The following is a 25,669-nucleotide window of genomic DNA, read 5'->3' as shown; positions in this document are numbered from 1 at the left end:
GGGGAAAAAGCAACTAAGAACTATCAAGTATTTATGAAACTATATACCTTCAAAATTTGACACAGTACAGTAGCCATTAAATTGACCATACAAAAGAATAAACATAACACAAATACGGATGCCTTCAATCTCAACAAAGGTTCTGCAATTATCCAAGTACTGAACAACACTGCTGCCTAACTAGGTTAGACTGTTAACTTCGACATTCCCTTATAACACAGTGGATGGAGCATAGCTCAAATGATATTGTTCCCGGGTTTTTTCAAGCAGCTGCAGACCTGTGATTACAGGGGGTTCAATCCTCCACATCCCCATTTCCAATTCCCTTATCGGTTCAGTTCTTAATCATTCCACAATCACCTCTGCCCGTTCACAAGTTCAATAAAAATTCGAGTTGATTCTTAAATATTTGCAATGTCAGCGATCAAATTTGTTCACTTGATGGCATATAGAACGTTGGCGAAGCAATAACCCATCCATCAATTTATTATATGAGGCAAGATCAGATATAAACCCCCTGTCCAACATTTCATTTACCACTGACTCTCCTTCCTCTCGATTTCCCTCTCCCATATACCCCATAACCAAAATTTTAAATGTCATGCCGTCTGGTTTTAAACCCTTACTTGAAGCAAGCAATCTCAATTTATTTGCTTCTTCAGTTCTTTGCAAATTGCAAATATCTTGAAGGACACAATTGAAAGTCACCACATCCAGCACCATACACTCTTGAAGCATTCTTTCCACCAACCTCCAAGCTTCTTCCATCTTCCTCAATCTTCTTAAACCATCAATCATGACAGCACACGCAATCAAGCTCGGAGCACTTCCTCTGTCCCACAACTCATAAATGAGCTGCAATGCCCTAACAGCATTCCCTTTCCCACACAAAACCTCCACCAACTCAAAATAATCATACCCTTTAGGCAAAATCATCCTTTTGGAGAATTCCACCAAAAGCTCACATGCCTGCAAAAACCTCCCTCCCTCACAAAGTCCCTGAACCAAAATCTCACAAGTGACACATGAAAATTGACACCCCAATTCAACCATTTCATGAGCCATCCCAATCCCTTCTTCAATCTTCCCATCCCTAAACATCCCCTTAATCAATGTATTAAAAGTAACAACATTCGGATAGCACCCCATTTCCCTCATCTTGTTAAACATGTCCAGTGCTAAACCAAACTGCGAATGCCGACAATAACTACTAATCAAAATGTTAAAGGTGAAAACATCAGGCTTCACTCTATCCCTGACCATCATCTCATGATAAAACTGAAGAGCCCTATCATGCTGACCACATTTGACAAACCCATGAATCAAGATATTGCAAACAGTGATGCCAGGCTTTCCATCAATCAACCTACGCATGGTGTGAAAGGCAAAAACAGCATCGTCAAGTTTGGAGGCTTTGGAGAAAGCGTGAATGGCAATGCAGAAAATGGGTTCTGTTTGAGGGCAAGAGAAGATGCCGTTGGAGCAAGGACAAGGGTTGGAGGCGATAAACCGAAGGAGGGAGCGGAGTTGTGGGAGGCGGTGAGTGGTAGTGAGGGTGTGAGCCATCCAGTGGAAGGTGGAATGGGTGTGGCGGAAGGAATCAATGGAGGAGGCCCAGTTGAAGAGGTGGAAGTCAAAGTGGGAGAAGGAAGGGTGGCGGTGGAGCTTGGATTTGAGGAAATGAAGGAGTGTGTCAGAGGTCAAGGGTGGGGACAAGTGGGTCTTGAGGAAGTGGAGGAAGCGGTTATAGTGAAGAGTGGACACAGGGGGATCTGGTGGTGGGGATGGAAGAGGGGGGTTGGGGATCGGTGAAAGTGGTGGTTCTGAAGGAAGTGATTTTGGTATGAGGTAATGCTTGCCATCTGAGCTGATTCTGTCACCCTGATTAAAAGCATACTGAAATCCAGAGCTACTGTTCAAAACAGACATGTTGAGCTTGCAGGTCCTCCACTGTCCAAATCAAACTGTGAGAGTGTGAAAATCTCAAAATTGTTTCATTTTTAAATCTATGTATTTTATAAACACTAGTTTAAAATCTAATTTTTAAGCCAAAACTAGTTTTGAAACCAAATTTTTAACCAAATCCACTTTTGAAGAATTAAAACATACCCGCTGCAAGTTGACCATTTTTGGTGACCTCACCAAGCTAAGCATGTAGAGCTTTTTGCACTTGTTTCCTGTTTAGATATTGTGAATTGTAACAGCAATCAGACTCAAACCTTCTTCTGTTCCCAAAATAAAACAAATCTAAGTCAATTTCAGTTCCTGAGACAACTGTTGCAATATAACATTTCTATCAACTCTTGTTGCCTTCTTCTAGGCAAGGAATCCTTCAGCATTATAAAAAAAAAAATTGAAGGTATGAAAAGAATCATAAGATATCAAATGCTGCAAAAAGTGTGTTGACCAACCATTCTCAAGAAAGATAAATGAGCACCAAATGAAGTTTGATAGGGTAAACTACAGCAAAACGCTTTTAGTGAACAAAAACAAATTTGCTGAGAATCATTTGCTCTGTAATTGAAGTATTTCACAACCATGTAGTAAATTCTGCATCAACATTGCCTCAGTCCTCAGGTAAAACTTTGGAGGTCTAACCAATTTACTTGCCAAATACCACCATAGAACACACAAAAAACAATTGTTTGGCTATCTACTACGAAACCAAACAAAGTAGCAACTTGCCTCTAGAAAAAAGACATAAATCAGCCAGTAATCAGATAGGATCCATAAAATAAGAATAACCATCCCTTCATGATAATCTACAAAATTAGAATTGAAACAAGTACACAAAAATCTCCAATGATACTACTCATAGTAATAATAGTAAGCAAATAGAAGGCTGTTCAACCCCTCACAATAATTACAAATAGGTCCATAAATCAATTTAAAGAAATTCAATTCTGGTTGTCTCATTTCATGCAAAAATATATTCAATACTAATTTTACCGCTATCAACTATCACGTGGACAAATTATTAGTCAGGAGTCAGGACTAAGGAAATCTTGCCTCTATGCTTTAACTCAGTTCACACAGTTAAAGAACACATGTTACAACTTCAATTATTCTTACTCAAAAAGGTAAAACATCCTTAATTAGAGTACCAGATAGTATATCATCAGGTCATCGATATTAGGGGAGCTGCTGTGGAAAGTTCCTTTTTAGCAAAGTAATGAGGCCTTGATCTTGCATACCAAAACAAATAGAGTTCCATTTTCCATGTTAAAATTTAACACACAACCCAAACATACTCCACAACTAGAGCATACCTCACCTTCTTTCAAGACAATTAGAAGCAACCCACTTCAAAACATAATACAAAATTCACAAAGTCAAACCACTCCATGGTATTCAATGATGTGTGAACCTATATTAATCCCTTATAAAATCTAAAACTTCCACAAGCTTCTTAAATGTGGAACACATTCAATCGCATCAAATCAAACCTAATCCAATCAATTTCAAATGAAGATAAAAACCATAATGTGTTTTGAAATATATTTTTTTTCCTAAGGTGAATTTGCTTAAACTTTAATGTGATAAGGTAAATGCTCAGTCAATTATTCATCTTCGAATTTTAGTGAATCAAAACTGCAATGTACTATAAATCAAATTTCAGAATAAACACAGTCATAGCACCAGCAATTTGTTCATAACTTGAGGGAGGTTTTTCTGTTAGCAAAAATAAAACGAATCCAAGGAGCTTAATAAAATCTTGCAGAAGTTCATTAGGCCTTAACTATATGAAAGCAATTTTATTGAAGGAAATTTTCTAGCAATTGGAAATGCAATCACTCATGAAGTATCGTATAGCAATGAAATATCTGTCACATGCAAAACAGAATCAGACATAATTTAAGTATACAGTGACAAATGATTAAGAATAACAGTGAAGTTGTCCTTGTAGCTACATTACATCACCAAGGACAGAAACTAATCAAAGCACTCACAAAATTGTCCATGCTAGACTATTGTGCATTTTTGTCTTGTTAGTTGTATATTTTAGGTCCATGCTACATTTAACCAAAGGTTATCCAACTATCCTCAAATGCATGAGCAGCATTGGTAGATTATGGAATTGGAAACTTCAAAACAAAACTAAATTGTGACTTCAAAAAAGTCTTCTCAATAAGGCACTTTACAAATCTAAAGTGATCAACTTGTGTTATTTTCTCTCTCTCTCTCCTAGTTGTTAGCAGCAAAACCCACTGCCCTACGCAGTTAATTTCTGATTAAGCTCCATTGGGAAAACTCGACAATCCCATGGATGATTGAAGGATGGTTCACGAGAACTTTCTATATTAAAAAGGTAGGTCAGAGTCAGACCAATGCATGATTGAAGGAGTTCTCTTTTTCAATCATATTATCTAGAAAGAGGTTATACCATTGGCAAGCATACTATTTCTCATTTTAGTCTTGGTTCTCATTCAAGTCTAACACAAGGGGGGCAGTGACTGGCACTGCAAGTTTAGCTTGCCAGCAAATGGGAATGGTACTGGTTGTTCCTAAAGGGGTTAACTGTGAAGGTGACTAGGAGTGCTGGTTATAAGGTCACTAGTATTAATAACTGGGATGTTGATGTTGTGGATCCTTGCAGCTAAGCTATGGTCACTTGTTCTCCTAATCATTTTGCGATGATTTCTTGTTTTAACAATTAGAGCGTTCTTTTGGACTAGTTACCTTTCCGGCATGTCAAAATTAACAAAGGGAGGGGATATATTAGCATCTTAGACCAAATTACTTAAATCCATACACTATCCACTATGCCAAAAATTAGAAGTTGCTTAACCTTTTTGACAACAAAGATGACCAGCTTCTTCACTATTGTTCTTTCCATATGAACAGATCCAATTCAAATTCAAAACCAGAAATCTACTATTATTTTGTACAAGTTTAAGGACAAAACACTCTTCTACACAGACCGAAACAAGCATACGCAAATATAATAAACAAATTGACAATGTTAAGAAAGTTGAAATTATTTACGTGATAGATTGTTAGAATAAAAGATTCCACAAACACATCAAAATCAAATCAATCAATAAAAACTATATTTACATTCAGTTATCGACTGGAATAAAAATAATAAGCTGATCTCCATTAAACAATGATATAAAAAAAATTACATACTAATAGTATATCAAAGTTGAACTCCAAATTCAATTGGTGCAATCATGATTCTTTTTTCGGTAATTTGTAATCACGATCTTATTCAACTACTAGGTGGGTAAAATGAGAAGAATGTACAATGATTTCACTACGCTACAATTAGCTCAGAATAAGGCATGCATAGCTACAAGATAAAGCTTCTCCTTGATCCCTTTTTACACAATTTACCTACCAGACATGAGATATCTTAACTTGAAAAGCTCTCTTCTTCTGTTTGAAAGGACTCAATTATATATATTTATATAGACAAACCAAAAAACATGGTGATAAATAGCACAAACACACACCACAGGCTTAGACGAAGAACGGCAAGAAAAGGCGTGCGAACTGGAACAGAGGTTAACGATGCAACCCGAACAAAAATGAACAAGTGTCAATTCCTGGAACAACGATTTTCAGATATATATACATAAATTTATATGCTTGGACCAAGAACAAAAATCAAAGCCACTATCAGATCTCTGTTACCGGTGGCGGCACATGATTGCGCAGCGGCAGTAGCTTGGTTGCGGGAGCCAGGCGTAAGGGTAAGCATGGTTTCGAATTTGCATAAACAAAGCCCGACCAAACCAAATTTTAAAATTGTCCGATTCTGCTTGTTTGATTTAGTTTTAATTTTTAAAAATTATATTTTAAAATAATTTTATAAAATAATTTTTAAAAAATAAAATTTGTTTAATAATTTATTTTTTAAAATTATTTTTAGTTGGACTTTCATTAGTTTTAAAAAGAAAAATAAAAAAATACCTTAATAGTGAAAAAAAATATTTTTAAAAACAGTTTTCAAAATTTACATTAATAAATAAGCTTTTTTGTTTTTTAATTTTAACAATAAAAAATTATATTTAAAAAGAGAAAATAAACATATCTTACTTAACATTACTATTACAATAATTGTAAACGCTTATAAACATTTTAATATTCTTGCAGAATTTATAGTACTATCCAATAGAAAAAAAAAATTGCACTATCTAATGGATGAGAGAAGGTAAAGTTTTTCTACAAACCATTTAAGTTAAAATTAATTATTGTTTTATATTTAATTTTTTTTCTTAAAATTAATCTCAATCCTTAATAAAACCCTTTTAAAATTAGTTTATTAACCGGTTTCTTGGTTTGGCTTCAATCAAAACTCATTTTGAACATAAAATTAGTTTTGAAACTAGTTTTCAATATAAAACTGGTTTTTAAAACCGGTTCTGAACTTAAAAATGATTTATTATCTCCAAAACTATTTTTTCAAACTCAAAAATCTGTTTTTTAGCTCAATTTTTGCCACAAAATTTCTTTTTTATATTATGGCTGCAATTTTAAGATTTTAATATTTAAAAATCAAACATTATCATTATTCACACACTATTTAGAAGCTAGTAGTAACTATTTTAATGGACTTAATCTGTGGTTATTGCCAAGGATGAAGGACCTTTTCTATGCTTATAGTTACTATAAGTAGTATCATTGTAGACTTTTGTGTAACTTGTTTCAATTTTGATTTTATAAACTATCTTGAAGATTTGGTATTTTGATTTTATGGATGCTATTTGATTACTTGGTGATTTATGTCACCATTTTCCAAGAGGCTAGTTGCTATTTTGCAGTGTTTTATGTGGTGCTTTTTGGCAGCCAGCAGGTAATTTGGTTAGATTTAATCCAAAGTTTTACTAGTGATCGTTATTGCATGATGTTTAATGTACATCACTCCATTTGATAAACAAATCTTGATACAACAAGAGTTGCTAGAATTCTTATTTTGAAAGAGAAAAGTTTGACTTATATTTATATTATTTTGGGACCCTGATAGCCTGCAGTTTTGGCGTGAACTGCAGGTTACAGTTTCCTGGTTGCTTAAGCGAGTTTTTTTCACGTAAGTGACCGACAAAAGGGCTTGAACACTCAGAAACACGCTTAAATGAGTCAGAAGAGATTTGAAAGTGAAATTTGCTTAAGCAACCAAATTTGGCTTAAGCTAATTTAAAATTGCTTAAGCCCTTTCAAGCAAAAAAAAAAAAATTGAAGCAAAAATGGACTAGAGAAGCATGTTTTTCAGTCACCTAATTCATTTAAGCAAATCATTAATAGCTTAAGCTATTCTCGCCTCGCTCAAGTCAAGACCAGCAAATTTAATTATTATCAAGCGAATGTAAAACAAAGAGTACATGTTTCAGGCAGTGTAATTAGCTTGAGCGAATTTTGGTAGGGCTTAAGCGAGTTTTATCCGCTTAAGCGAATTTATCAGAAAATGCATTAACCTGTACAATCTAATATAATCGCTTAAACGAAGATCTGTAACTTAAGCAAAATATATACGCGCTTGGGCCACGTTCAAAAGAAATCAAGCAAGAATAGATAAGTTTAAGCGAATTGGGATCGCTTAAGCAAAAGTTACAAAAAATCTAACCTAATCCTAATATAGACAGCATTTAAGGGGGTCAAAATACTCTTGATTACATATAAATTTTTCAACTTACATCTTACACAAAATAATGAAATATAATATAGGTTACCAATTTGGATAAATATTAAAATCCATTAATGAGAACTATAGGAATAAGTATTCAAGAACTACAAATGACATCCATTAACGAGAACTATAGGAATAAGCATTCAAGAACTACAAATGAAATCCATTACATAACATAACACAAAATGTTGACTCATTAAAATCTATTACAATAATACCCTAATTGTAATCATATGGCTCCAATATTGTCATCCTCTTGCATGGCTTCTGGTTCATCTCCCTCATCATGTCCCCCTTCTTCCTCTAATTGTTGACCTTCTTATACATCTCCCCCATCATTTTCCTCAATGTCTTGAATGTCCTCGTTGGGTCATTTCTCGGGCTGTCGATTTGGATCCTGTGTAATTTCATCTTGAAATGTGAAGGTAGGGTTATCTTCAGGCCATGATACAGCTGCTGCAAAAGCCTCGGGTGTGAGCTATGGAAAAGCATATTCCTGACCATTATGTTGGTGTAGAGTGAACCTGTGGAAAGATATGATAAAGGTAATGAGGGTAATGGTAAAATAAAAAATTACAAAAGTAATTAAAATAATAAAGGAGAGAACATTTACTTGTAGAAGGACTCGTTTAGGTGAGTGTAAGCACGATTGTTTGCTACCAATTGTTGCTCTATATGAGTCAAATAGCATATAAGAGTTTGATTTGTTTGTGACACATCAGGCATAGATGGTTGTGTTCGTGGTTGTGTTGGTTGTAATGCAAGTGATACAAATGAAGATGATTGAGAAGAATCTCCTACCAGTTGTTCCATTGGATTGATGCAATAATTTTTTATGAACTGATAATTGATTGGTTTCTTCAAGCTGATTGTTTAATTGGAGGTGTTTGGAATTGTAACACCTTGGGAAGCGCACAAAGCAGTGATTAGTGATGGAAATCCCAAAAGTTTTGTTGTTGATGCAGTACTGGAGGTATTGGACATTACAAGCTGGTGCAACTTATCTGAAATTATGGCTGCTATGTCAACAAACATCCCTTCCATGATGTTGTATATCAGATATACTCGGGGCATTCAGACATCTGAGGTGTATGTTGTTGGGGCTATGTTGGCAAAGAGAAAGGATACCCATATTTAGGCCAAAGTAGTCAAAGACTACCTTTTGAAGCGCATTGACTTCTTCACTACATTTGTTTCATAAGATTTTCCAGGAATGCATAAAGTGTTAGCTACCGTATCATCTGAAAAACTTGACAAAGAGCCTCGATGTTGTTGGTATTGGCATAGCTCCCCTTCCTTAAGGTTAGAGGGTTGCCAAATAAGGCTGAAATTGCATCTTTATCATAAGCAACAGTGTGTCTTCGAACCCAAGACTTTTGATCTGACTTGTGTGGGACCAATGGCCATGTATTTGCATAAAATTCTTTGAAAATTACCTCATGAATTTGGTTAGGGAGATTTGCCAAGAATTGTCATTTTCTTCTTGTAATCTCTTGCAAAAACTCTTCATATTGTCCTTCTTCTAAAAAGACATTGCTCTAAGGTAGCAATTCCCTACACTGTAAGTCAAGAAATCTCTGAGCCTTGGCCCTAGTTTTGAACCTAAATCTCATGATATGATTTCTGTTTCCATTTGAGCTTGTGATTGTTGATATTGTTCAGTAGGTTCATGATATTGCTGTGAAGCTTGCCCAACTTCAGGTCTTTGCCTCTTTCTTTGAGGAATAGACTTCTTTGGTGCCATTCTGAAACAAAAAACAAATTACAAGATTAAGGTAAAATCGCTTAAGCTCTGTTTTGTTGCTTAAGCCTCTGTACGTTTAGCTTAAGCTGGAATTTATTGCTTAAGTGAAAGTTTTGACCTTTAGCTTTCCCCATGATTCAATTTTCGCTTAAGCAACCTTAACCCGCTTAAGCAAAAAATACAGAGGCTTCCAACAGAGGCAATAAAACTATAGGACCCTAAACTTAATACAAATGAATCAGTCCAACATGAACACAATAATACTAATCTCATGAATATATCACAGTATTCAACACATGAAAGCCTTATAATCTCATGCAAAAGCTAAGAATAATAGCATCATTAGATGCTTAAGCGACAAAGAAAGTGAGTTTATAGCAACCAATAACAACATTGAACAAGCATGCCTTAAGCATGTGTTATATACCTGAGTTAAAAATGGAAGCTTGCCCTTGAACTGAATGTGAGAATAGAGACGTTTAGGGAAGATTAAAGTTCTGAACTTTGAGATAAGGATAGAGAAGGCTTGGAATGGAAATGAGACATTGTGATTCCACTTTTTTAAAACCAACAACCTCATATTTCGCTTAAGCATGTTTCTATCACTTAAGCAAAAAATCACTTAAGCGAAACTTTTCGCTTTAGTTGACTGTGTAGGCTTAAGCAATTTCTGTATGGCTTAAGTGATTTACACAGGATTTTTGGCGCCAAGGATATATTAGGTTACTTATTTCTAAAGAAAGAGGTTTCTTCTATTTTTGATCTTGGTGAAACATTGAAGTACATGATATTATCATTGGTGAAGAATACATTCAAGAACACGGTAAGGATAAAACACACAAGTTCGTAGCATTAAAGTCCATTTCGGGTTAGATTGTGACAAAAAAAGTCTTTAAACATACTAAAGGTGCACATTTTACCATTACATCTGTTATTTAACATTATTGGAATAAATACTTATCATGTTTACTGTTATCTTATTTGATTGAAGAATAGATGTCGCAAGGAAACTAAATGTTGGGCAAGAGTTTGAGAGTCTTGAACAAGCATGGCAATTTTAGTGTAAATATGGCAAGCTAGCAGGATTTGGAGTCAGAAAACAATATTTTAATAAGTGAAAGGTAGATGGTGTATTACAGGTTGTAGACATGTTTGTTGTAAAGAGGGACATCGAAAAGAAGATAAAAGAAAATCCCAAGTCACAAAATATCGACCAGAAACTAGAACTGAATTTCTTGCAAGGATATCATTATCTTTGGCAAACAAGACCAAATATGTCATTCATCAGTTTGTTGAAGAACATAATCTATCACAACTTCCAGAAACAATACACGTGTTTGCTTCACATTGTAATATAACAAAAGTCCAAGCTTATGAAATTGATTTGGCTGAGACCTCCGAAATACGATAAAAGGCATCATTTCAACTAATGACCAAACTTGCAGGACACCGAGCTAATGTTTCATATACTCGACTGGACGCAAAAAATTATTTGAGAGCAAAAAGACAAGGAGGAATGGTATACAGTAAGGTCAGTTGTCTAATGCAATACTTTTAACGGCAATTACTAGACCACCCAACTTTTTTTCATTCATACCAGATGGATACAAAGAAGCAAATCACAAATGTTTTTTGGACGGATGCAAAGATGGTAATTGATTTGGGTTTTTTTGGTGAAGTTGTATCATTAGACACTACATATTGTACCAATAAGGCTAATAGGCCTCTAGCATTATTTTTTAGCTTTAACCATTACAAAGGTGTTATTATCTTTGGGGTAGCCTTGTTATATGATTAAACAGTTGAATCATTTCAATGGTTGTTTGAGACTTTTTTAGAAGCACACAACAACAAAAAAACCTCAAACAATCTTTATAGATCAAGATCAAGTTATGACCAAAGCACTTGTCTATGTAATGCCAGAGACACATCATACATTATGCACATGGCACTTAATGAAAAATGGAATAAAACACTTTGGCAATTTGATGAAGGGAGGAAGTCATTTTTTAAGAGATTTGAAAAGAAGCATGTATGACTTTGAAGATGATTGGAAAAAGTTCATTACAAAATATAATGTTGAACAAAATACTGGGGGTTACTTTACTATATTCCATAGAGGAGAAATGGACATCATGTTATCTGAAGGATTATTTAACCCTTGGAATGCAAAGTACTCAACTAAGTGAAAGCTTAAATTCTGATTTCAAGGCTTGTATGAAACTTGGTGTTGACATCAAGCAATTCTTTGCTCACTTTGAACGGGTTGTTGAAGACAAGCGTTACAACAAGCTTAAGTGTGAGTATGACTCCCGTCATAAGCTAGCCATGTTGCGATATGAGGTGTCACCAATCCTAATACAAATGGTCAAGGTTTACACACATACAGTGTATAATTTATTTTAACAAGAATTTGCTCAATATTTGGCATGTTGCATATCATTAAGGATTGAAACTCCTCCTTTGATTGAAAATGTAATTACTAAAGTCAATCAACAAAGGTCGTGGACAATTACATTTGATAGTTTCTCAACTACTATCAATTGCTCTTGTAAAAAGTTTGAAACAATGGGGATACTTTACTGTTATGCTTTGAAAGTGTTTGAAGCCAATGATATAAAGGTTGTTTCTGACAAATACATACTAAAGAAATGAACAATAAAAGCCTGTTTTGGGATTATTCACAATGTAAAAGGCATACAAGTGAAAGAATATCCTATACTTTCTATTACATAGAGATACCGACAGTTAACATGTAAAATAATTAGGTTTGGCCTCTGAGGTTTCTAGTTTAGAAGAATATTGTCAATTAGTGGATGACAGTATTAACACTTTAGTAGGCCACATTGCAAAGCTTTGCTTATAAACACAAGATAATGACAAGAATAGGGATGATGGTGTAAATAACGTCACTAATTAGGGTACACAACCTAAAGGATTCAAGCAATGATCAACCTAATTCACTTAAGCTTATCTATTCTGGCTTGATTTCTTTTGAACGTGGCCCAAGCGCGTATATATTTCGCTTAGGCTACAGATCTTCGCTTAAGCAATTATATCAAGTTGTACAGGTTAATGCATTTTTTGATAAATTTGCTTAAGCGGATGAAACTCGCTTAAGCCCTACCAAAATTTGCTCAAACTAATTACACTACCTGAAACATGTGTTTTCTATTTTACATTCGCTTGATAATAATTAAATTTGCTGGTCTTGGCTTGAGCGAGGCGATAATAGCTTAAGCAATTAATGATTCACTTAAGCGAAATAGGTGACTGAAAAACATGCTTCTCTGATCCATTTTTGCTTCAATTTTTTTTCGCTTGAGAGAGCTTAAGCGATTTTAAATTAGCTTAAGCCAAATTTGGTCGCTTAAGTGAATTTCGCTTTCAAATCTCTTCTGGCTCGCTTAGGCACGTTTCTGAGTGTTCAAGCCCTTTTGTCAGTCGCTTAAGTGAGCGGAAAACTACAGCTTGCAGTTCCTGCCAAAACTGCAGACGATCCAGGTCCCTTATTTTGGGAACATAAAGTTTGAATCCGATTTTTTCAATGTGCTCTCCAGGATATGCTTAATGGAGTCATCAAACGGTCAATTTAAAGCAGATATCTTTTAATTATTCAAAAGTAGTTTATGTTACAAAATTAGATTTAAAACTTGTTTCTACTAAAAGTTAGATTTAAAATTAATTTTTATAAAACTTAAGTATTTAAAATTGATTTTTGTTAAAAATAACAAATTTAAACTCGTATTTGCTAAAAAATCTTAATTTAAAATTGGTTTAGCCTAAAAAACATAGATTTAAAACCAATTTTAGAAAAAGACTGATTTTAAACTAAAATCACATTTTAAAACTAATTTAAAATAGTTTTGATAAAAATAAAAAATAAAATTCATATTTTTGTCTTAAATTTGATTTTTCAACTTTATTATAATTCATTTTATTTATTTAATTTTTTAAAAATATTTTTAAATAAGTCATTTTTTTGTTAAAAATATAAGCTCTATTAATATATATATATATATTATCTTAATGTCTATGCATTGTTATTCGTCTTCTGAAATTTACAAGATTTTTAGAAGGTTCTTTTTATTATTGTAATATGCGGTTTGTCACTTTTTGTTATTACAAGATTTAGTTTTACATAGTAGATAGGGCTATCAAAATTGATACTTAGTTCATTTTATGATGATAATAATGATTTTTAAGACTTTCAAAGGGTTAGAAATTGAATCTTGTATATACTCATTTTGAACACATATTTTTTATATTTTTATTATTTCATGTATACTTAAATATTACTTTTAACTTGTTGTATTTTGCTGTACATGAACATTGATAATGTCCAAACTAACTATGATTTGGATGACAAGATATTTTATAGCTATGAATTTAATGAATCAAAAGTTAACAGTGGAAGATAGAAAAATGTTTATCATCATTGAAAAAGTACAAGAGTAATGCATAAAATAATGTTAAAATTGTTGAAAATGAAAAATAGTAAAATACTATGTTAAGATTAAAAAATACATTTGGAGAAAAGAAAGTTGTCTATATTGCTTTTTCTCTTAAGCTAAAAAAAAGAGAACTGCAACTATTACTATTAATAAAGTCATAATTATTATATTGTATTTATAAGAGAAGAAGATAAAATAATATCAAATGATAATAGATAAAAAAAGTGACTTATAATAGAAAATAAATGAATATTGTATAAGAAATTTATATGAGAAAGGAGGAAGAGAGAGAAACACTTTAAAAAAAAAAGTGACTAATTATATTATAAGTTAAAGTAGAATGTTATTTTCAGTCATTTAGATTCTATTTCAGTTTGCTTATGTACGTTTACATGTAGTTCAATACTATTTCGCTATTCTTCTACTATTTCTATTTAATCTCTTGCTTTACGATGCTGATTTGATTGTTACGTTCAGAAACACATTTAAAAGTAAATTCAATCTCATATTCTTCTTGAATTTATTTATTTACTACTTACAATTTTTACCATAAACAGATAAAAAATAAATGTATTCTATAAAAAATTCTTATGAGAAGAGAGAGAAAGAGAGAAAAGCTTTTAAGAAAAAGAAATGACCAATATTACAAGTTAAAAGTTTAACTCAACAAATATTATTCACAAAACAATAATAATAATATATATGATAAAAGAAATAAAAAATATTGACAGAATTAATATTTTTAATAAAAAGTATTTTAAAAAAGTTAAAAAATTAAAATAATTCGAAATAAATTTAAATTTACCAGGTTTAAAATCAGGTTGGTTTGGTTTAAATCTATGCACATCCGTATGTTTCAGCCCAATACACAGACCAGATTTGGCCACCTCGTCAAACCAGAATCAACGGTTCAAAATTTACCAAACTATTCAAAATAAAAAAAATTAAAACGAGTCATTATTATTTTATTTATTATTGTAATAAAACACAAGCTGTTTCCTCAGAATAAGCAGGGACTCTGGAAGATTAGATTTACAGTGCAGTTGTCGAGCTGCAGATCCTCCACTATTCAAATCAAATTGTAAGAATGTGAAAATCTCAAAATTGTTTCAGTTTTCTGTTTCGTTTCCTTTTCTGATTCGGATTGTTGAATCACTTTGACAAATTTAGGAGTTGCTGCGGCAAAGATGGAAAACAGAGAGGAGCAAAAGTTTAGCGTCAGGAAATTGGAGATAACTGACAAGGCCAAAGGTTTCATTGAGTTACTGCAACAACTTAGCATTTGCGATTCCGTCACCGACAAGGAATTCGGGGATCGATTTCGAGAACTAAGTTCTCTGGGAGATGATCACATTATCTGCGTCATCGAAGATGAGGGTTCCGGAAAGATCATTGCCACAGGGAGTGTGTTTATTGAGAAGAAATTTTTGAGAAATTGCGGCAAAGTTGGGCATATTGAGGATGTTGTTGTGGATTCCAACGCTCGCGGGAAGCAATTGGGAAAGAGAGTTGTCAACTTCCTCACAGAGCATGCTCGGTCGATGGGATGCTATAAGGTGATTCTCGATTGCAGCATTGAGAACAAGGCGTTCTACGAGAAATGTGGCTTCCAGCAGAAATCTGTTCAGATGGCTATGTATTTTGTTTGAACACCAGGGTTTTTCCTCAGTTTCCCTATTCTCTTAATTCTAATGCAAACTTATTTCAGTTACTCCTTTACTTTCGTTTTTTCCAGCTTTTAGCGTGGGATTTTACTTTTCAGTAGCTTGTTTTGCGATACTTTTTTAATCACTTTTCTTTTTTTAAATAATCTATTAAGTTCTTCCAAACAATAAATATGACAGATGTTCATGAATCTAATCGTGTGAGCTGAAACTAAAATAAAAATTCACTGTACTTGAAGAATTACCGTGTGTTTGGATTGAGGATAAACATATTGGAATTTAGATTTATTCTAACGGTACAAGTTATAAGATGAAACGCAATTTAATGTGATTTTAATAAGTTTTTAAATATGCTTATTCGTTTTTGCATTTTAATTTGTTACAAAGGTTCCCTATCAACATGGCTGCGATGGTTGAAACCTGAGTCCTTGTAGTTTCGAATTTATACTGTTGTGTTTATGTATACGACTGTATGAGCACATGAATGCACGTAAATTTCTAACATTAGTAACTTATTATCAGGAGTTAATGAAACAAAGGTAATTGTGAAGTTTCAACTTAAGAAAGTTCTTTGTATGGGTGGTGTTGTTGGAAATTGCAAATGGAGAAGCAAATATTACATAATGTACCCCTTGGTTTCATTATTGAAGAAAAACTAGTCAAATGTAATTTGGGAAATCTTGAGCTTGTATTATACTTCTAATTGTTTGAGTACCGAAGTCTTAGGAGTCCAAATTATCCCATTAAGATATGTAAACGGTCTAACTTTACCTTTATTCCATTCGCTCTAAAGAGACCATGCATGTAAGGCAATGAATCATGGTTTGGTGGTGTGTATTTATCTCAGCGGATCAGCTTGACCTATTTAGTAGTTAGCAGGAGCATATTTGAAAATGTTCTAGTGCTGCCAAATATGATCAAAAGAGGCCTTAGCAACTATTCATATCGGCATGTTGGGATATGTTAAACTGATTTAGGGAGGGTTCTGCATATTATAGTAGTAGGTTAAAGCTTTTGTTTGTGACAGTTTCTTTAAAATATCCTTCAATTTGGCATAAAACTACAGAATGAAGTGACCATTGGATTGACCAATATGATGCTTGAGGTTGCAAAAATAATATTCTTGAAACTTATCTATATTTGGGAACCATTTTGTTTATTTTGTTCAGATTTATTTTTCAGCTATTAATATCTTTAATTCTGTTTTTCCATATTTTAAATTCATATATCTTCGATTCAGATATAGGTATACTTAGCATGGGCGAAGCCTCTTATGGACATGTAAGCAAGACCTCGGTGGATGCCCTTTTGACTTTCTTCATATTCTTTTGATATCAATATTGTGTGATGTGATATTTTTGCTCAATCTGGTGCAATTGATAACTTTTAAAGAATTACAAGTACCTCTGTATTTGGTCTTCATTTGGCTATTCTTCTTTGAAAATAATGTGGTAAGACACGCATACCTGAGTGGCTTTATGACTGCTGTAGTTGCCCGTGTAGCCATTTGTACCGTCAATTTTCTATGACGCTAAACCTTGAAATCAAGCTAGTTAGAAAAGGCCGAGTTAAATACGCTTACGATCTTGGCTTTCGTGGCTATCTGGTTTGGATGGGTCTTCCATGCTAAAAGCTTTGAATTGTGAAGCACTTCGTATACTTCCAGAAAGAATCAAGAGAAATTGAATTGCAAAGGGGAAATAAAATAAAATCTTATTTGATGTAATTAGAATTGATCGGAACAATAAATGAGTAGGGAATATTAACAGGAAAAGAAAAATCCATTAGAATAAACAAAATCAGTAATAATTTCACCGATGTCTCTTTCTATTCGAAAATATTTCTTCATTTAATCTTTTACTAGTATATTGAGAATCAATCATATTGTAACTGTTGACCACATACCTTTCACCCCATTTAAAGTTCATTTGCTACAGTTACAGCTAAACTTATTAATTAGATATTTCAAAAAAAAGAAAATGTTGGTTCAATTATACGGGAGTTTCACAAGAAAGAGTGGATCTAATGGGATTCACAAGAAAAGGAATGTGTAAATGGAATTGATAAGAAATTCACCAAATGAAAAAAAAAAAATGCCCAGGCAAATCAAGCCAAAAAGTTTTTTTTAAAAAAATATTTATCAAAATAATAATTTTATAAAACTAATTTCCCTTTTGGGGTGGTTTTTGTCAGCTCAACAGCAAGTATCACTCTGTTAAAGGTGATTTTCTAAAATTTTTGCATATTGCAAGTATGATGCACACTTTGTTTTTAACTCATATTGTGCTTTTAGTGTGCTACAGGTTACAAGGATGAAACACTCTAATTTAAAATTTTACATTTAAATTTGGATGTATAAGAAAAGAAAACTGCTACATATTACAACTCTAGAGAAAGTAATTTCTTAGGCATTTGTAAAGAGCAACTTGAAGCTGAATTAGGTGCATTTAATTGAATTTATATTTTAATTTGTAGGTATTTTATTTCTTTATACATGTTGAAATTCATAATAAGAATTTCTTTTAACTTGAATGAGCTTATATTTTTAGGTTAATTAGAAGATTTATATTAGTCCATTTTAGCAGCAAGGAATTTGTTGGTATTTTTTTTGTTTTTGAATAAAAGAGATAAACAAAATGAGAGAAGTTGCCATGTGGTAGCATGAGGGAAAGTATCACCCAAAGTGGATGCGATACTAGTCTCACGAGCGAGACTTTCCCAAGCTGATGTATTTAGAGAAATCAGGGAAAATAAATATTACATTTGCAATAAATTATTGTTTATAAAAATAAAATATTACATTGATAGGTGCATACTTGTTGCTGAAATAACAAAATACTTACAGGTAAATAATTTTAAATAAATATTATTTTAGCAAAGAATTTTTGAAAAAACATTTTTCAGTTAATTAGGTGCCAAAGAGTTCATTTTTGGCATTATTTTCAAAAGAATGTGTTCTTTCAAAGATGACATCAAATTCTTCAAGTTAAGCAATAAATAATGATTAATGAAAACTGTATTTAACAATTTTCTCTATCTTCTATTCTGTCCAACTTTTTCACTGCTCGTTTCTTCACTTGGATTTTCATGCACGTTAAAATGAAAGTACTATTTCTTAAAGATGTTACTCACGACTATGTGTCTGGAAACATTAAAATACTTATAAACATAGATCCTGCGTATAGATTATAATTAGTAGCATTAAAAACAACATAAATCTACATGTATTTAAATGTAGAACTCAACACACTAAAATTATGTTTTGTATCAACAAACCTGTATACGCTAATCAGTCTTGTGCGACATCCTTCCTCCGGAAGGAGTGAATCTGCCCAAGTGATCGTCATTACATGGCATTACACAAGGAACTTGCCATTGCTACCTATTGAAATAATTTTCAAAGCCTTATTTTACACCTGGGGTAACAAGCTCCAGGATATTAAATCAGGCTACACAAAAACGCCTGATAATTTAATACCACTACAGTTCATCTTACTAATATCACAATACAAGCAATAGATTTTATCTTCAGTTCAATCAATCGTTTTTTGTGGTACAAAAATCATGTTTCACAACGGAATCTAGTTCGCAAAGACTAAATAAATTATCTGAGCAGTGGTGAAAGGTCAGGAGGGACTTGCAAGATAACCAATTACTGTTTCACCATGAAGGAAATTTTACAACTGCAACCCCCAACAGCACTGGGGTTTTCTGTCACCTGCAAATGAAATCAGAAATTAAATGTAAACTTGTACTCGGTTACATGGCTTAAGAATGCTATTCAACCTTGTAAACAAGCGCAGTGATAATAGCGACACACCCCTTTTCCTTTATAGCCATCATGTTACATACCCGTTTCAATACCATAACATTTGCTTCAATGCGTGTATAGTCACATAAACACTTTTCTATACACATTTGTACCATACAAAGGTTTTGCACTAGGTTAAAACCACGCACACTGCGTTTTAAGGGTGGGTGGTCAGACCTTTTTCTTTAGCAGAAGGGTCCCATGAAACATAAAAGACTAGACATAATAGGGAAATTATGTGAGTAGTTTTTCTGCTAAATAATTACCAAAAGTATAGAATCACAGCTGTTTATGACTATTCGTGATTACACAGGGTTTAATAAGCAAACCAAAGCTCGTGGGTAATGATCCTTAAAAATGAAAATTTCTATGGGGCTCTATTTAGGAGCACATTAAATTCCATGGTGCTAACAAAGTACAAAACTGGTATGTGACCTTGGTTTAAGATGAAGTGCTGCAGTAGCTCCTCTTGGCCATTATTACAATTTTATTCTAATGTCAATCAGATTTTCAAGGCATCTATCTACTGGCAGCTCCAACTTTGTTTGGACTGCAATAGAGGAGTGCTGTCCCTCTCACTGATGAGAGAAACTGCAGCATTCACATAATAAGACAATACAACATGTTAGTCTGTAATTTACCAAATAGCTTAGAGCATAATATGCAATCTAAAATGAGTACAGCACTACAGAATCCTCTTAAAATTTTCATCTGAGGAAACTCACCTATCTAAAGGCTTTGTTTGATGATCCCAAACAAGTTACCTCTATGTCAAGCATTTGGAGCAGGTTCATCCAGGAAAATTATATAATTCAGATGAATTTCTGTTTTTTTTATTATTATTATTTCTATAATTTTACAAATGACATTAAGACTCCTATCTGAACCCAAATATTGTTAAGGTTTTCTCTAAGTCAAATCAACGACAGTCATTGGCATAAGTAACATGTGGAAGAATACAAGGACTAACTCTCATAAAAGCTTAAAAAGTAGTTATGTGAAGGCTCACGAAAGGTTTTATATTTTAACATTAGCCATCATGCAAGACTCCTTTGGGCTTGAAGCAAGTACAAATACACATAGCTACTTGACTACTCTAAATCATGCTAAAATTCAACTTTCTATTAGAAGCATGGGAGCAACAAGGATCAAACTCTTGATTGCCGTGTCAAGAACTGACTTTCTTAAAAGCTTTAAGTTGACAGGTAATGACTCATAAATGGTTTTATATCAAACAGAAGTTCTCCAATGTTCCAAGAATTAATCAGATAACAGGATGTGAATTACTACTATAGTTCATAACAAACTTTCCAAGGAGAATAAATCCTGAGAAACATTCTTCCTTGATTATTGCGTACTAAAATTACAATAAACTTTTCTGTGTTGCAATACAAGAATGTGAAGATAAGTTTTAATAAACACTAGTTTATACATGGCTCACAAGGGTGTTTGACTTACTACAAAAGCTGAACGGATCAGCTCCTCAACATAATCAACAGTCGCGCCTTTCACAAAATCGTATGAAACATTGTCAACAACCAGTTTAATTCCATCCCTCTCAAAAACTCTGCCAATATATTAGGAAAAGTAAGTTGCAATTTGTAAAAGCTACAGTTTTAGCATGTCCAAGTCCACTACACAAATGGCAAGCATCTCAGCTATGAAATTTGACTGGTAAGAGGTTATACCTGTCATCTGAGTTGATTTGGTCATCCAGATTAAAAGCATACTGAAATCCAGAGCATCCACCAGTTTCTACACTCAAACGAAGTAGTTTTCTGTTTGCTGATGATTCAGCTTCTAGTTCCTTCATTCTCTGTTCCATAGTAAGTTGGGATTGATTACATGTAACATACTCACAAGCATAGGGAGAAGGCCCATCAATCAAACATGTAAATTCATATATATATTTTTTAAAATTTATGCACCATAACGAACTACTCAAGCAAGACAGCAGATTTTTGAATACTGCAAAATTTAATTGAACTACAAGTGTCAACAAGATGTTTACAATTCGGGGAAGAAACTTGCAGCCACACCATCGGTTGAATATTTAGGAGTGTTTTAGTTGTGTCATTTTTAAACCAGCCTAAGTTTTCAAGTTTACCTAACTCATTCATGCATGTTGCAACACATGCAACTGGTGAATTGTGATATTGTAGAACAACCCATCCATTAAATTAATTCAATGACATTTGCTGACCATGTAGTCATGCTGAACGGCACTAATTAACATGGAAATGCACTGCAATAGTTGCAGGGGGAAAAACAAAACAAAAGTAATTATGAAATGGAAAAAAATTGAACGCACCTTCAGTGTGTTGAAGTAGTTTATGTCTATATCCAGAATAGCATGGAATGTGCCAAACAGACAAAAATTTAGTTCATTGCCATTGATAGGAAAAGCAGCTTAATAATTGTTGAAACCCCAATTTTTCATCTATCAAACGCACAATCAAGGGACACTAGACTATGTTTGTGTGCCTAGAAGTGTATTACACATCAGAAATACCTCTTACTGAACACGATTCGATTACAAAATTAATGATTAAATTTAAAAGAGAGGAGGAAAACATTTGAAACAATAACAATTATGGGGAAGCAATTGAAAAATCAAGGATCAAGGAACATACTCGAATGCAGTTTTTGGTCATATGAATGGGCTCCACATCAGAAGCAGCAGCAGCAGAAGAAGTGGCATGGTGAAGAACAGAAGAAGAAGAACACCTTCTTCTAAGCCTCAATTGCACTGCCAGTGACGGAGCCAAGCGTTGAATCAGTGACCTCTGCATCTCTCTCTCTCCAAGCAACGTTTGATGCAACCTTGCTATCTTCTTTTTGACTTATGGACAAGTGACAGCCGAATACAAGGAACAGATTTGGCAACCTAATCAAACCTGGATCAATGGCTCAGAATTTACAAAGCAAAACAAAATAAAAATGAAAACGACTATCCGATCTGTGTTAATAATAATGATAATAATTTAAATACATTCCAAAGGAAATGGATTAGAAATTTTAACTCAACACTACATTAGGCCAAAGTATCACAAATTAACCTCTATTAATTGGAAGTAGATAACTAAGAGTAAAAAATACATGCCCTTAGAAGTTAGAACCAATAATCCAAAATTCTTTCCATCTTTCTTCAGATTTTCATTGCTGCATTAACAATTCTTAAGTAATTGGACCCATGCTTACTTTATAAATTTAAACAGTTCAGGTGCATTAAATTTCATCTAACTTCTATCTGACTTTCTCTCTGCTAGTAGTAACACACGATCACATCATAGTAATTATTAAGATGTCCTACATTGGCTAAGAATAGAGACAAAATACTCCTTATAAGAACTTAAGTTGTCCTCCTCTAACGAGCTAGTTTTACGAGTTAGTTAGACCTACTTTTTTTACATAGTATCTAGATCCCTAGTCTTGTTGGGCCACCTGTAAATGTCCAGTCTTGCAAACTTCATGCACTAGATGTTCAGCTTTGGGCGTGTGGACTGTGGAGGATGTTTAAGATATCCCACATTAGTTAAGAATAGGTCTGTTAGACCCAAGTTCCTTAATAGTAATAAATATATAATACAATCTATAACTGAAGTTGTCATGCATGTATTATGGGTTATGAAATTTCAAGTAGCTATCATAGAGTAATACAAACATAATCTTGTTTCCTCTAGACTAGTCATATTGTTCTGTGATCTTCAACTGCCTAATTTATAACTATTGAAATATTAGGTCCGTATTTTAACATGCTTTCCTAAATTTTCTTAAATTACCTGGTGTTTTCATTGGCCAAAAAAATTAGGAAAGCACTAACTAATTTCACTTGAATTTACTAACCAAGTAGTAAAAGTTGTACTCTCTCTCTCTCTTTGTCAATGCGCCTTGTTTTCTTTTATAGTAAATTTCCTTTTTTATCGTGGTGGATTTTTGAGATTTTAATGTTTGAAAAAAACAATTATCATCATCGGCACATTATTTGGAAGAACGCACCAAATATCAAGAATAAAATCACATTTCATATTTTAAGCTATCAATAACTATTTCTTACTAGTCACTATATAATAAAACTAAATTCTTCTGTGAGTAAAGTTTATCTGTTAATTGGAAATTGATTTCACTTCAGATGGTAAACTTAAAACTTCTGCACCTGAAAGATTTGTATTTAGATTTTGCCAAAAGGGTGTCATAGTTTTCTGATACAAAAGAATCAAGTGTATAGAATTTATATGGTGAGACTATGTAACACTCAAATATTCTTTTCACTTGCACACAGAAGCAGAGTAAAAGAGGAAGATTTTCACTCAAATGAACTACAAATTAATCGTAAATTGATACAACTGATACATGCATAGGTGATGGCTTTTATAGGAAAACCTAACAATATAATAATATCAAAACTAGTAGCTAGGCAGTGGCAAGACTTTTAACACCAAGGACAAAACTAACAATTTCTTGCTTTTGTTTTCATACAAATAATCAGTGCAAGCTTCTCAAGCTGTGTACCAATATATCCGCAGAGTTAGTAGGTTAAACGGTCCAATAGAATTGGTTTTCAAAAACACTATGCAGCACTTTCCTTCCATGCAATATAATCTCAGATATTGTGGGGGATAGATATTTCAAGATACCTCACTATCTTTACAACTTCTTTGTCAATACCTCTTATTCTTTTCTTCAGCAAAAATCTTATTTGGGATAATGTTACTTCAGAGTTTTGTGCTACCCTAATACTAACAGAACTTGAAGTATTGAATTGGATTCTTTCTATAAAGAAAGTTACACATTTTAACCATATATAGGATTTTGTTTTTCAATTAACATGTTTTGTTAGGACTAATAATTCATCAAATTTCTTTCTACAATTTACACATAATGCCTTGTGTTTCATTTTGTAATCTAGTAACTGATTCAATTGTAGAGCATGCAATAATAATAGTAATAGAGATGCTGAATGCTTCACTGACATTTCACTCCCAGGTTATTCTGGTTATATTGGGAGTAACAAACTTGAAGTTGGAAGTTCTTTCCAAGTCACTACTTTGGGTCAAGGAGGTGGTGCCTTGAATGAATTAAATGATTATTTTGGAGAAAATTAAATATGAAAAAAGGATTAAAAATCCTAACCTCACGTCACTAAAATACAATTTTCTCCCTCAAATACTCTAATTTGATAGTTCCCATTCCCCTTTTTGGTGCCTCTGTCTCCTACCTTCTTAGTGACTTTATTCCTCCTCCTTTCAAAACCTTGGGTTCCCAGCAGATTCCTAAACTCTATCCAGTTTTATAGCTTAAATTTTGCGGTCAAGTAGTTAATGCAATTACTAATTATCCTATAACTAATTAAGGAACTATGGGCCAGTTGGTTCTTCCTCCATTCAACTGGCCGAAAGCATACCACACAAAAAGCAGAGGATATCAGTTATTTACTATAGTCATAATTCCTAATATGCATTTCAAAGTGGCTACTTTATTTCCTAGCAACTGACATGGTGTTACATCAAAATGAAAAACCAAGGGAAGTTGGTTAACTAGAAAAGAAAACTCCAACAACAAACCTCCCACTGTTCTCACTTCTCAGGAAACTTGAACCTCTTCTAAACCTGATCTGTTCATATCCAAAAAAAAAAAAAAAAAAAAAACTGTATCTCGTTGGATTCAGCCAAACAGTAATTATATTTAAACAGCAACCAAAACAATAACAAAAACAGGAAACCTATATCTGTAACTGAATAGAAACGAGAGATAGATGAAAGATGAGCAAATATTGGAGTTATAAGAAGCGAACATCAAATGACTCAACCGAATGCAGAGTGAATTATTTGGGTGGTCTGAAATTGACTTGGGAATTAGAATTCTTGTGAGATTTTGATGTGAGCTGTGAAACGTGACATTGACAGAGAAGAAAATCGTGTTGAGAGCAAAAGTTGAAGAGTGAACGAGAGAAATAGGTTTTAACGTATGAAAAGTGGTTCATGGATCGTTTAAGGGAAGACAAAGCCGAATCACATCACATCCACACAAATACAAACACATGGTCTGTTATTTAGTTAAAGAATTCCCAATTGAACTTGGGATGACCTGAAAAAACAAATTCGCAATTACAATAACGATTTTGAAATCTATATCCTTAGCCTTAGACCAACAGCAATAATCAAAAACACTATCATATGTCTGTTACCGGCGCCAGTACCACGGTTGCGGGACCAAGCTATAAGCGCCTGAGTTTGGGTATTGGCCGTGAGAATTTCAATGAACTCTGCATAGATAGGGTAGATTGAACAACGAAGATGCTGTTGTGTTTTTGGATTGGGTAGCAGCGTAGCAAATGTTAATTAGTTTTATTATAAATTTATTTAT

The 25,669-nt window shown here is 33.3% G+C and overlaps 2 protein-coding genes across 18 annotated transcripts; one reads left to right on the top strand and one right to left on the bottom strand.

The window, feature by feature from the left end:
* On the bottom strand, positions 1-25,669 carry LOC113860936 (iron-sulfur assembly protein IscA-like 2, mitochondrial). 17 transcript variants are annotated; one of them, XM_027493516.1, is made up of 6 exons: positions 25,491-25,669; positions 24,868-24,917; positions 21,937-22,200; positions 20,992-21,119; positions 20,762-20,870; positions 18,639-19,210 (listed from the first exon to the last, which is right to left on the bottom strand). In XM_027493516.1, the coding sequence occupies exons 3-6, from the start codon at positions 22,093-22,095 to the stop codon at positions 19,145-19,147; spliced, it is 462 nt and encodes a 153-aa protein (XP_027349317.1). In that variant the 5' UTR covers positions 22,096-22,200; positions 24,868-24,917; positions 25,491-25,669; the 3' UTR covers positions 18,639-19,144. The 17 variants fall into 17 exon arrangements, with proteins under 17 accessions (XP_027349309.1, XP_027349304.1, XP_027349307.1 ...); XM_027493514.1 differs by having other exon boundaries at positions 21,937-22,190; XM_027493513.1 differs by having other exon boundaries at positions 21,937-22,190; positions 24,868-24,912.
* Positions 14,822-16,939, top strand: LOC113860938 (glucosamine 6-phosphate N-acetyltransferase). Its single transcript, XM_027493520.1, has 2 exons — positions 14,822-15,484; positions 16,733-16,939. The coding sequence occupies exon 1, from the start codon at positions 15,016-15,018 to the stop codon at positions 15,475-15,477; it is 462 nt and encodes a 153-aa protein (XP_027349321.1). The 5' UTR covers positions 14,822-15,015; the 3' UTR covers positions 15,478-15,484; positions 16,733-16,939.

The sequence above is a fragment of the Abrus precatorius genome, unplaced genomic scaffold (assembly GCF_003935025.1).
Source record: "Abrus precatorius isolate BTA unplaced genomic scaffold, Abrus_2018 Scaffold3, whole genome shotgun sequence".
Taxonomy (NCBI): domain Eukaryota; kingdom Viridiplantae; phylum Streptophyta; class Magnoliopsida; order Fabales; family Fabaceae; genus Abrus; species Abrus precatorius.
This window is presented reverse-complemented; position numbering and strand designations above follow the sequence as displayed.